General features: G+C 38.6%; 1 protein-coding gene across 2 annotated transcripts; it reads left to right on the top strand.

Moving 5' to 3' along the window:
- The first annotated feature begins 4,796 nt into the window (after nucleotides 1-4,796).
- Nucleotides 4,797-13,350, top strand: en1a (engrailed homeobox 1a). 2 transcript variants are annotated; one of them, XM_010880218.2, is made up of 3 exons: nucleotides 4,797-5,115; nucleotides 9,778-10,318; nucleotides 12,348-13,350. In XM_010880218.2, exons 1-3 carry the CDS (start codon nucleotides 5,098-5,100, stop codon nucleotides 12,665-12,667), a joined length of 879 nt encoding a protein of 292 aa, XP_010878520.1. In that variant the 5' UTR covers nucleotides 4,797-5,097; the 3' UTR covers nucleotides 12,668-13,350. The 2 variants fall into 2 exon arrangements, with proteins under 2 accessions (XP_010878520.1, XP_010878519.1); XM_010880217.2 differs by having other exon boundaries at nucleotides 4,798-5,115; nucleotides 12,345-13,350.
- The last annotated feature ends 798 nt before the right edge of the window (nucleotides 13,351-14,148 follow it).

Genomic DNA, 14,148 nt, shown 5'->3' with positions numbered 1-14,148 from the left:
ATCAGCAACCTTTAGGTAATTGGACCAATGGTCTAACCACCAGGCTCCCTGCAAGTCTCAGGCCTGCAACCTATATACACTGGCAGATGCACAAGTATGAAGTCCCAGTGGCAGGACAGCCCTGAACAGATACATCTGACTTTTGAATGCATCCTGCCATCTTGTGGTCATTGGATAGATCACAATCTAATGAACGTAAAGATTTCTCTGCTTGCCTAAATGTGCATTCAACACAGCTATTCAGTGTCAGTTGGAGTAGATAAAGAGAGGACCGTGGCTCTATCTGATTCTAAGTCTTATACCTGGTTTATAACTGGGAAATAACATTTCAACAGGTGAAGTAAGGTTATTATTTATTTTTTCATTACTGGAGGATGACATTAACAAGTGACGGGTCATGTTCACCAACAATCCGTACCCTGTCTCATTTGACTGACGGGTTGCTATAACATGTGGATAGATGACGCATAAAATCCCTAACCAGGAGTTTTAAGATCTATCAGGCCAATGTTTAGGCAGAGGAACATGGCCATAGGGGCAGGTTGGGGATTCCACTATCTCCCCTTCCTTAACTCCGATAGTTTATTTAGTTTAAAGCCTCTCCCAAACTGTGACCATTAAATATTTAGAAACAATACTGAGCCCTATCCCCTAACTGTACCCCGAACAGTCACATTAACCTCAAACTTAACCCAAAATCAATACATAACCATGTTACTTAGTCCCCGGATGTTAATCCTGAATTAACTTTAATTCAAAACTTAATCCTTCTCATCCATTCCTGAGGCAATGCTAATCTTTTAAACCTTTGGTTATAGATGTTTGCTTTTACTTCAGTTTATCTCCTTCACTAAATGTATAGATCGTTTTCTGTGTTTGCCAACATAGCTGCGGGACCATAGCCGTGGGACCATGTTTATTTTAAGGGGGGCGTGATAAGATATCTCAGTAGCACACCTGGATGGTTGACTTATAAACTTGAAAGAAAGTTTCCTTTTTATTTCAAATATCGGGCATGATAATGCCCACTTCAGGTTGGTGGAGAGTGCCTGCCTCAAGTGGAGGAGTTTAAGTATCTATGGGTCTTGTTCACGAGTGAGGGAAGGATGGAACGGGAGATTGACAGACGGATCGGTGCAGCTTCTGCAGTAATGCAGTCGATGTATCGGTCTGTCGTGGTGAAGAAAGAGCTGAGCCGCAAGGCGAAGCTCTCGATTTACCGGTCAATCTACGTTCCTACTCTCACCTATGGTCATGAGCTTTGGGTCATGACCGAAAGGACAAGATCCCGGATATACAGGCGGCCGAAATGAGCTTTCTCCGCAGGGTGGCCGGGCGATCCCTTAGAGATAGGGTGAGAAGCTCGGTCACCCGGGAGGAGCTCAGAGTAGAGCCGCTGCTCCTCCACATCGAGAGGGGTCAGCTGAGGTGGCTTGGGCATCTGTTTCGGATGCCTCCTGGACGTCATCCCGGGAAGGTGTTCCGGGCCCGTCCCACCGGGAGGAGACCCCGGGGAAGACCTAGGAAACGCTGGAGGGACTATGTCTCCCGGCTGGCCTGGGAACGCCTTGGTGTCCCCCCGGAAAAGCTAGAGGAAGTGTCTGGGGAGAGGGAAGTCTGGGCATCCCTGCTTAGACTGCTGCCCCCGCGACCTGGCCCCGGATAAGCGGAAGAAGATGGATGGATGGATGGAAGGATGGGCATGATAATTATTGAGGTGTGTTATAGATATTTGGTCTTTTAAGATTTTGAACTGAAATCTGAATTAATTCTCTAATTTGTGGTATTAGTGTCTAAAATTGTCATGGTGTATTATTTTCTTAATCATCATGCAAAGTCAGACGTCTGTTCTCTATCTTTCAATATATTTTAGATTAATTCCGACAAACCCAGTTACAAAGCTAACAAATTGCTTGGGTCTCTTGCTGATACTGTTTTAGATGTGTTCCATTGAGATTTTGAAAATGTATCACTAACAAAGCTTTTTTTTGTCACAATTCATTATGTAACACCAAATGCTATAGTGGGCCATCCTACACCATAGGATGAACCACACCAAACTACAATTTCTCAACAACCTATATTATATGGATTTAACATTCAAACAAAAACGTTTCAAGAACAACTACAAAAAGGTGTGAATAATTGTGCCACTAAACATTGTACTGTATCGCACTTGGTTATTGGACCCTGGAATAGTGAAGAACCCCATTTCTAGTGAAGAACACACTAATAAAGAATTGTATCACAAGTAACTCTTTACAGTCAAGTCCGTCTAAATTTAACTTCTGCTGAGTATTGATTACTCATAACATCCTCTAAGGAAATCAGTCATATTAACAAGGTGAGGTTAGCAATGAATAAGTATGACAAATGACAAACAGTCTTCTTCAATGGGCACTATGGTAAAATAATAGGCTACTTTGACTGTGAAAGGTCAGCTAAAAGAAGAAAATTAATAGCATTCGGATTAGCAAGGCGTTCAAGGCCAGCCCGGCTATAAAACTAAGCCTCAACCTGGTTCACAAAACATAAATTAAGTTATTTGTTTTAAATTACAAGAATGAATTGTTAGCTCAATTTAATAATTATTCTGTGTGTTGAAAAATACAATTCATATCATATGATGTGATGAATGGATCATATGAAGTGACAAGCAAAACCTGTCACACAATATAATATAGTGTCATACCATATGAGGTTTCATGCACTTTGCACAAGATTAGGCCTTGTGGTTATAGCTATCATCCTAGCAGCATACCCACTACGGCATGGTGACATAGATTTAAAAGTAATAATGACAAAAAGGTTGTTCATCTTTGGAGTTTTTATGCAAAAAGCATCACACTAACAGACATTGGGAAAAGGTACTGAAGTGGGAGTGCCAAAAATATACTGACTTATTGAAAAAATGACAAGGGGCAATTCACACTGTAACCCTTCCATGTCCTAATGATGTTTTCAGTACTTCCTGGTTCAACAAAGACCCCTCCTCCCCAAGGGTCAACAAACAATTGCCAGTTTAAATATCACAACAGTGTCACACCATATTATCTATTTCTGGGACAAAAGCTTTTTGATCAGAGCTGACTCAAAATATTATGTCTAGACTTGAAAATATCAGACTCACCAATAGTCATCTGTGTTATCATTCTGTACTTTATTGAGGAGAGTTGCATTTATTTTCCTTCGTTTTATTCAAGTTTGAACTTTGTGAAACTTGTGGAGTCATACCATATGAGCTTTTTCATGTTTGTTTGAACATTTCTGAAAAAGTGATAATTTGCATTAATGTATGTTCACATAGAGCAGCATGTTCTGAACAATAAAAACGTTTTTTGACAAAATTAAATATTATTTATTTGTGTTTGACCCAAAAAGGCCACGTCACGTCAACCACCCACCTGTTGTTTCATGTGTCCCTGCTGCGTGACTTGCGAAGGAAGGAAATTTGGAGCAAGAATATGGCCAATCCAAAGCTAAATGTGCCATGATGTCCCCATGGTGGTGGCAGTTTAGTACTAATGGATTTCTCCCAGGCCTAGCTGCAGGATGAGATGACTGAGGGGGCATTTTTTATAAATGAGGGGGCATGTCTAATTCATATACCCTTTGCAGTGTTTATGGGGAAACAAAACTGGGAGGCACAGATTCTATCTGGAGGGGCAATGCCCCCTTTGCCCCCCTGTGCCGCTGGGCCTGCACCACTAAAAATGTATAATTGATTTACATACTTTAATATAGCCTTATCCAGATAGTATGGCCTGATGTCAGTGTGTCATTTACTAAAACCAAATCTGTATACATTTGCTTCACCCATAGACAATTTACTCAAACCAGATTCTAACCATGCAATTGTGGTACTTAAAATAAATATACAATAAAATAAACAAAAGATTGTTAGAGCTTTTGAGCTGGTTATGTGTAGTCTATTAACTCCAGGCCAATACAGATCGCTCTGGCCTGGTTCAGTATGAGAGAATGATGGTGTCACATTCAAATTCAATGACAAGTGTAGCCTATATTGTTGCAATCTACAACCAGTTAAAAAAGAGTGATTATGGTGGCAGAATTATTTTCGTATGGTGTGATTTTGCCCTTGCTAATAGTCAAACCATGTTTGCACAATACACGCCAACTAACAGCAAACAGGAACAAACATACAGTAGGCTACAACAAATTGTTTCCAAGACATCTACGAAAATACTACTTGTGATTCTTGAGTTTGCAAACAGGTAGTTCGGATTCAGATTTAGCTTTTATTTGGAAATGCAACTATGCAAAGGTAGACGTCTACAAAATGTCCTTTTTGTACAGGCGCAACAGTCCCAGCAGTAGGTATGCATTTACAATGTTGATAGCCTAATGTTACTACCAAGATTAAGAAACTATTGAAACACGGACTGGGTGTTCACATGCTATTTACATATAGCCTATGTAATAGGAAGTTCAGTGTTCTGACTGTTAGGCAATAGAAAATTGTCAGTTGGTGGCAAAATGTATTAGCCTGTTACGCAATTACTGTATAGCTTGATGAATGTGCTATCTGCGCAGAGTAACGTGCCCATTTTGTGGCGAGTGGCCGGCGTTTCACTTACACCTTTTCAAAATAAATGATTAGCCTACAGAAGTATCAATGTGGATATTGTATCTAATATGACAATATTGTCCATGTTAAGCAATCCCGGTTAGCCACAATCGTATAATTATTTACAACGTAATAGTCCTACAGTACCTTCTAGCTAGCACAAATCAAATTTGTTACACAGAACTCGAAAAAAGTCGTTTCCAACTGCAACATGATGACTGAGTTTATTATCGTTATGCTCTAAACAAAATGTAGTCGGACTTAGTTTCTTAGTTTCTGAGTTCCCATTTACCTTGAAAGCACGGAAGTTGGAGGTCAGGGATTTCTCAAGTTGCAACCACTTAGTTCCTAGACATCTAGAAACGCGGCACCAAGTCTCCGACCTGAAGACCAAATCAAGAAATTTCCCTGCCTTACTTTTTTTCCAAGCTGTAAGCTGTTCTGAACGCACCAACAAATCCTGTCGGATTTATGAGGTCCTGTTGGGATGTTTCTTTTGTCAGAGGAGCATGTCAGTGTCTCACTTGGTAAGGTGTTGATGTACTGATGCATGTAGTAGAAATATTTGGTCCATAAGGAGGTTGTCTCTAGAATGTTTTTGTTTGTTGCTATCTGTGCTTGATCTTTTATTTTGGGATCTGCAGTTGTACGTCTGTGAATGACCGTTAGGTGGCTCCCTGACATTGTAACAGTAATGTTGACTATAGTTTTGCATTATTTACCACATTTAAAGTGATCTTTAGTTAAATGAATACGTTCGTGATATTAAAATACACTGTTAGCAGACCATTTTGAAATTTGGTAGCAGTATTTTAACACGTTGCTCTCATACAGCTGCCAGGCATACATACAATGACCATCAGTAATGAATATTTTTCCATTAAATTGAAATTTAGAACAAAACTGTGTATTTTGTATCCCTCCGCCTTTAAGATTTAAACATTTCTCCTACACCAAAAAAAAAAAAAAAAAGAGTTTACATGCATGGATTGTTAAGCTCCGATGCAATACATTGTTGCTCAGTGTATGTGGTCTGGCAGAGTTTCATCGTTCTGCAATGCAGAACTACGAATCAACTGAATCTGTTTCTGTCTTCGTTGTTATACTAGGCCTATGTGAATATATTATACATTCTGTAAGAATGACAATACTGTAGCCTATGTCTATCTAATTCTCCTAACATATATGCCTGCAGTTTTAAACTTTTTTGTAATTTTAATTGTTTAGATTACATATTAACAAATCACATTACTATACAGGAAATAGTTTAGAAATGCAGGTCTATTGTTAATTCGTTTCCTTATTTTTGTTGAGGTAGACCTACAGCTTTTTATTCCGGTTTCAAAAGAAAAGCTTTGAAGTCACTCGTGTGAATTTTTATGATCGTGAGGAAAGACATGATGTCCGTTTTTCCAGTGAACTAGACATTCCAATTAAATATTATGGAATGTTCAGCCCGTAGGCACTCTTAATATTCGTGAGGCAATTAGAACATTGCTGTCTCTTATAGTCTCCTATTAAGTGTATTTATTTATTTATTTTTCTGAAAATGCAGTTAATATCTTGGTGGAAATAAAGATCAACATCTCAAGAACACCGTTTTCCAAGAACACCAACACATTCCAGATGAACCTGTGCTTCGTCAGTTCCAAAGGGTTGGCAACACCAGGGCCCAGTTGTTCAGAAATTATCTGATCGGATTTCAGCTATTGGATTGGATCAAATCTTGTAAATGGATTGTTCAAAACAAAAACAAATATTCTAAAATCGGATTAGATCACGTAATCCAGTCTTGGTTTTGATCTGGATCCAACCTTTAGTATGTGCTGTTTTAGTAGGATTGGAATTTTAGTAGGGTTTTAGTAGGATTGGGATACCTTTGATCTAAAAAATGAGGATTATCCTGATCCCAGCAAAAGGGTGGATTCGGGGTGGATTTCAGAAACAAAATGTAATAGAACTTTCAAATTTGTCAAATTATACAACATGTGTCTCATGTAGTATATTCATTTCGGTTTTGCACTAAATTGAAAAAGTAGATAAAGTAGACATTAGGCCACGTATTGAGCTTTTCAGTAAAAAAATAAGTTTTAAATAAAAATGATGTCATCATAAAATAATCCCTCCAACAGCTGTCAATATCAAACAAAAATAATATATATAGACTGTTATTTTTCACTGTATATTATTTACAGTGACACAATCATCAGAGATTAATCAGTTATTGAGGAAGAAGGTGGATCCTCACAGGTTGAGTAGCTATTGCCAAAGGAGCTCAGAAAAAAGGCTGGAAGCGTTCACCTCTTAAATGAGAAAACGAAAAGAGCAGTATAGATTCGTCTGGCAAAGGAACAAATCATATGCCCAACTCCAGTAAACCAAACCCAGACTTGATATCCACCTCCTATGGGTTTCAGAAATGCTGGTCTCTCCACAAATTAAGAACTCTGAACGTTCCTTATTTTGCTATTAACTAAGCTATTGGACGTTTAGCCTTTTTATGGTTTAAAACACGTGTTCAAAAAATCCACACGTATCTGTGAAAAGGTATATTTGTTTGTTTTTAATTATTTGTTGTGAGTCACATGAGTGCTCTGACAGTTTGTAAGAAATTCAAAAATGGAAGGGGATGTTTGTATTTTTCTATTGTGCTGTTTTCTGCCTCTTCAGATAAAAACACTTAAAGTGACCCCACGCTGGCTTTTCTACCTGTTGTTTTTTACATAGCTAGTAGCCTACATAATTATGTGTATTCCCGTTTAGAGCACTGGTATCCGGATATGGTAATCTTGAAAAGTTTGTACCTAGATCAGGGTGACCAATCCAACGTTGCTTTGAAAAAACGGCACAAAAGTAAGATGGATTACCTGATCCTGGTTAGCAAAATAAGGGATTTCCAAATCCGGATCATTGTGATCCAGATGAAACCTTTTAAACAACTAAGCCTTGGTGACTGCATGCATGGTGTGGGATAACGTACCTGGCTCAAATGAAACAAAGTACAAATCATAGGGTTATTTATTATTACATTTAAGGACAAGCTAATCTGCAATGTGTGTGTGTGTGTGTGTGTGTATGAGAGAGAGAGAGAGAGAGAGAGAGAGAGAGAGAGTGAAAGAGATGTAAAGAGTGTTTGTTTATGTAATAGAGAGGTAATTGTATAGTCTGAAAGATATTATATTAAAACCAATTCAAATTGCAATAACAACCACTAATACATTGTAGGTTATAACGAGCGAAAATGACTTTTCCAATACCTTACGGGGTCTTTAGGCCGATGTTCTTTTCGCAGTTAGTGAGCAAAGCATAGCAGATGTATAACAACTGTTTTGGAACAAGTTGTTTGGTGGATTTCTTGAGTAAAATCTTCAGGTAGTCTACATTGTGATTGAACATTTTAATGAATAATTCGATACTGCAGCAAAACTTACATATGGACAATTTCCCGTGCACATATCCAAAGGCGTAGGCATTATAAAAGCTACATTCATCTTTCTACTGTGGAAGTGCAGGCTTCAGAAGGCAACATGAAAGGTGATATGAATAACCGAACGTTAAGTCGTCAATAAAGTCATTTGTGTAAATGGCGTCTCCTAAGACCCTGCTGCTATTATTCAATGCGCTTTATCTACACCCTGAAAAAGACGTGCTTCTCGCATGCCTGTATTTGAGACCTAGCCCGCGCACGATTTTGATTAAGCCCCTTAAACGGAAAAGACGACAGAGCTTTTGACTGGCTTTTTTTCTTGACCATATGATGGAAGCCTATAGCTGATCAAGCGGAATGAAGAGTAATTAAAAGCTATAAATTATCCTTAGCTGTCCCTCTCTAAGCGTCTCTCTGCAGGCAAGATAACAGCCCATTCGCCCGTTTACGGCTGAAAAGAATTTCGTCTCACAATGGCTACTTCGCAAAATGTGATAGTGATAGTGTCCTAATTAGAATTTAATTAAGTACCAACAAACAGGCCTAGCTTGTGGATAGAGATTTCAGCAGTGTCTGCCTAACCGAAATAAAACAATGTGGGCTGGACGTAATATTACGTTGCATCTGCAAATTCCCCCAACTATCATTATTAATTTGTTTTGAATTTAATGGTCATACATACGCACGATGGCCAACGCACAATTACACACGAAGAAAAGCTTTGTAGTGTGTGTACGCACGCAAAGAAAAATATATTCTGCGCGTGTGCGTATACACGTGTGTGTGTGTGTGTGTGTGTGTGAGGGCGGGTGCTTGCAGCAACACCAATGTCTAAACCCTACCTTTCCAAGTTGAAACATGGCCACATAGTAAGCATGTCTGTGTGACAGCATTTTTGACTATGTTGAAGAAAACTGTTGGCATTCAATGAGATCATTGATAATCACATGGTGAACATTTTATTACTGATGCCTGTACTGAATACCCATTGATGGTTTTTGTGAATTTTTTTCAAAAGGAAGAGCTTCAGTCCCAGACAATATCCTTATACATATTTACAAAAATAAATATTGAAAGACAGTAGAAAATACGTCTACAAGACAAATACAACAGAATAAAGGCTATAAATAAAGTCCAGAAGTGTCTTCTCTGATAATTTAGCTTCCTAATCATTTGGGCACATGCCATGAAAATACATCGAACTTATAAATAGATGACGTACATAGTACTTGCGATGTGGTTGAGAATACAATCTTGCGGCAGGCACGCAGCAATGACAATCGTCTTGTTTGGTTTTCTTGAAGCCCAATTCGTACGGTGTAGCGCTATTTAGCCTACTTACCTAGATACGCGAGACATTATTGGACGTCGTCATCCGTGTCCAAAAGTGTCTTGGTCATTGATTGGCCCATTGCACGTTCGAAGGGATTCACGCGCTTCCGGTTGGATTAGAAATGTGTGGGAGAGGCTGAGTGATGTGGAGCGTTTGTTAAGATCGAACTGTCATACACAGTGGTGAAAAGCTTGTGGCAGCGAGAGTAGCGCTCAATGCCTTGTCAGTCTTGTCATTGTCGGCGACCATGACACGTTGGAGCGTTATGCACGGGATGTCAACAATTTAAAAATCAACATGTGCCCTAATCCAGAGAGGGAGTAATGATCCTTTAGTGTGAACCGCATTGCCTAACAGTTGTCATATTTGGATACAAATACACGCCAACAAGTGGAATTAGTTAGGAGCTGTGATCGACTCTCTTTGCAGCCCTTTTCAGCGATGGAGGAGAAAAGGGATCTACACAGCCCAGAGTCGAGTGAAGGGGAGAGTGTTTCTCCTTCTCCCAGTTTGCCTTCGCCGCCTATCCTGCCACTCCAAGCAGCACAGCAGGCGCACAGAACCACCAACTTTTTTATTGACAATATACTTCGGCCAGATTTCGGCTGCAGGAAGGAGCAGGCCTTATTGGGGGTGAGGGAACGAGCGCAGACTTCCAGTCGAGATCGCGCCCACCCTTTGGTCGCTAGGCCAACTCATCCTGGGACACCATGCCAGGACTCCAACAGCAGCAGCGACAGCACTTCTTCCTCCACCTCGTCCTTGGGCTTGTCTCCTACACCCAAAAAGGGCACACCATCCTCGAAGGCAGACGAAAGCTCCGGAGGCGGCACGCTAAAGTTCGGCGAGAACACTTCTGTTATGGTTGTGAACGGAGGTAGAGGCGGCGCAGCGCCCACCCCTGAGTCTCAGCCGCTACTTTGGCCGGCCTGGGTTTACTGTACTAGATATTCGGACAGGCCGTCATCTGGTGAGAAAATAGTTTCTTGAAAGATCCCTTATCAGCGTATGATTAGCCTAATGTTATAAATGGGTAATTCTTTGGACGAAGTAGTAGTTTATTTTCCTTAACATCTTTATAACAGCTTTTTAAAAGATTAATTCGTCTAAATATTTATGTGATAATAATTTAACTAGGCTATATTTATACTTTCATTCTACACTATGACGAAGGACAAAATATGTAGCCTATACTGCAGTGGTCCTGTTACTAAGTGAAAAGAGAGCAAATTTAGGCTAACGTACTGAATGTATTTTCATCTGGAAGTAGGCTAAATTCAAAATTATGTTTTTATAATTTGTAAATATTTGAATGATAAATTATGGTTTTATTATGGGCTAATATTCTAATATACATATATGTACGGCATAAAATACGAATGAGGCCTAAAGTGCACTTGGAGAATAATGATTATGACAACAATGTATCATGTTTTAATCTACTGTATAATTTGACATTTATATATTGCTTTTATGATTAAATAATTGTTTTAATGCCTTTCAATTAGTTCGTTTTCAAGAGCAGCATCGGTGCATTTAATAATATGTAAACATGTGTGCCCTAACATTTCCCTCTTTAGTAAGTGAAATCTAGATCCCAGATCTGGGCCCACCTCAAATTCTTTGCAGATGTGACATGTTTCAATGTATGTAGCCTGCCTTAAAATTAAAATACTCCCTTTATTGGCCAAAAAATTATAGAGCGCTCCTATGTTTAACAGAACAAAGATTTGCAGACTAACTGTGTATTTACATTAGTTATAATTAAAATAAAAGTATATTAGTTATGACCTACAGTAGCGTTATTAAAAAGTACTAGAAAATCTTAGATCAATATAAACCAAACCAAATGCACCTGGATTAAAAATCTCAGTGCTGACGACATTTTGAATTAATTATACTAAACTAACAAACTGCATGTCTTTCTAAAAAAAAATCAGCAGGCCCTTATTATCTGCATATGCGCACAGTGTAGGTGGTTTACCCAACTGTATTTACGTCTATCGGGAAAATGGTAAGCTTGTACAATGAGACATGTGGTTATTACGTTCCAAACAGTTCCAATTAGTATTTTGGTATGTGAATAAATTAGACATGCCAAGATATCTTTTCATAATTACACAAAACGTATTATGTGTTTTATGTGTTTTATAAAATCAGTGCAACAATAACAATACCCTATTAAAAAAAAAACATTTGGGAAAAGCGTTGTTTTTTTTTTTTGAAAAATAGTCTTGGAACTAGACATAGCATCAAACACAATTTAGGAAATAAACGATAACGGAAAAATTATCCTATATTTATTGTATCCTAATATATATATTTTAGTATGTGTCTTTGTCTCAAACCCAATCATAACAAAGGATTTTAATATATACAGTAGCATAACAATATGTACATAGGCCTCATTTGCATTTGAAGCGAAATATTCAGACGTAAAATCAGGACATCTATCGCTTTCTTATGTCACCAAAAAGATCGACGAGCATCTATACGAGTTTTTCTTTGCCTACGTTATTTAGGCTACTTATGATCACACCTTTAACGGAAACACTAGGCCAATACCGCTGCTGTTGGCTTTAATCCAGGTTTTTGGTTTGCATGTTTTTGCTAAATTATTGTGATAATCGACCTGCAGCTAGCTTTAACTTCATGTGAAGGCTTCACACGAAGGCCTTGCAGCTCAGTTAACATTATTATATCATATTGTTCATTGTAATATATCTACCATTCAGATTAACTATACCGTGTAGGCTATATTGACGTTTTGTTTATTATTATTCAAGTGTAACTAGTCCTACCTAGCCTACAATGTTTATTTATTTTATTTTAAATAAAATGCAAAGTATCAAGGTATTTAATTTTATAACTAAGTCTTTATCACTGTAGTCTTGACTAAAATATGCAATGTAATTGGTTTTGGATGATGAAAGTCAGGCTAGGTCTCTGGCACTCGCTGAATATTTATATTCCCGTTTTTATTGTCGTCCCTACTGTAGGCCCAAGGACACGGAAATTGAAAAAGACGAAAAACGAAAAGGAAGACAAGCGACCCAGAACGGCGTTCACGGCTGAGCAACTCCAAAGACTGAAGACGGAGTTCCAGGCCAACCGTTACATCACGGAGCAGAGGAGACAGTCTCTAGCCCAGGAGCTCAACCTCAATGAGTCACAAATCAAAATCTGGTTCCAGAACAAACGGGCCAAAATCAAAAAGGCCAATGGCTATAAGAACGGCTTGGCTCTTCAGCTCATGGCGCAAGGATTGTATAACCATTCCACCACTACCATTCAGGAAGACAAGGAGGAGAGTGACTGAAACGTGCTTTCCCCAACTATGCTACACAAACTCGGAAAACTTTGGAGGAAGAGGATAAAATGTGTGGAAAGTCAAAGCTGTTGTAAAGAGATTTTACATTTGTTGATTTGTTCCATAGGCTTGTGTATGGACAAACGATTAAAGTAGCCTATGCCTGCAAACTACAAACATGATGGAAAGTGATTAGCCACAAAAATAAGACTGTGTATATATAATTTAAGAAGAAGGGGTAAGATATAGGACTACTCACCCCGCACTTTCTGGAGAATGAAATGATTGTAATCTTGATCGCGTTAGGCCTAATGTTTTGTGATATCTATATCAAACCTCGATGAATTTACAGACTGTGATCTGCCACATCAAGCCAAAGATTATATCGGAAAAAACAGCCTGAACAAACTACGTATTTCTCTGTTATAGCCAATAATTTCTTCCTGAACTTCAAGTCCCTAACAATCAATGGGCAACTGTTATCATTGCCTACGGCTTGATGTAGGCCTAGGCTTTGTACCGGAAGGATATATGACTCTTTACTCGTTGGATTCACAATATCTTGGAATACTACAAAGACACAGCTTAACATCAGACTATCTTGAAGTATATGTTATCTCCCTCTACGATTAGAGGAAATATATTATCTACTAGGTCGACATCTAAAACATGTTTCCAAATAAACATTTTTATATTGGAAAAAGACAACACTACTCTTTTTTTATTTTGCACTGCTCTGTGCAATATTTAAAGGATTCAATTAATAAATCGTTGTTTCTATGGAGTTGCTTTGCAGCTCATTGGCTCATGTGAGTGGGGTAATGGTATCCATATTCATACGGTATATTTTACAAAGCGACATTTTATTATGAGAGGCATGGTGATATCAGGCCTGTTCAGAGAGTTGCAGAGCATGAAATTGCTTTACCGTGCATCAGAGTCTTCGCTCATTTCCTCAAGTCTTTGTGTTGCGCTAGGCTAAAAAAGATAAAACCTACAATTTGCTCTTGTATCCAATGAGGGCCAGACAAAGCGCGCGGCTCAAAGCGTGGCTGGATTCTCAGGTCACGCGGCTCTCCTCAATATCATGCGCGAGGTCAGTGTGCACGAGAGTCCTTAAGTAAGATTGATTCCTTAATCACTTAAGGCCTACGCTGAAGTAGGCTACACACAAACTGAATAGACAATCAATCATAATAGTAATGAATGAGATAACCACAGTTACATGGAAGTTATTCTTAAATTATTGCTGCCAAACATATAACAGTTTCCAATGCATTTCGACTACTGTAGCAATTCATATAGACAATCAATTGAGAATAAATTATTCGATTTCCAATTTACGCAAAATACAGTGCTGCATCTTATCTAAATGGTTAAAACAGGAAGGTCCCTATTAAGACTTGGTTTTTAAAGTATATTACTTTTAGGGAGATATATCCGCCCAGTTAAAATAATAATAACCCTTTTTTATTTGTCACGTTCAGTGC

The sequence above is a fragment of the Esox lucius genome, chromosome 16 (assembly GCF_011004845.1).
Source record: "Esox lucius isolate fEsoLuc1 chromosome 16, fEsoLuc1.pri, whole genome shotgun sequence".
Classification (NCBI taxonomy): domain Eukaryota; kingdom Metazoa; phylum Chordata; class Actinopteri; order Esociformes; family Esocidae; genus Esox; species Esox lucius.
This window is presented reverse-complemented; position numbering and strand designations above follow the sequence as displayed.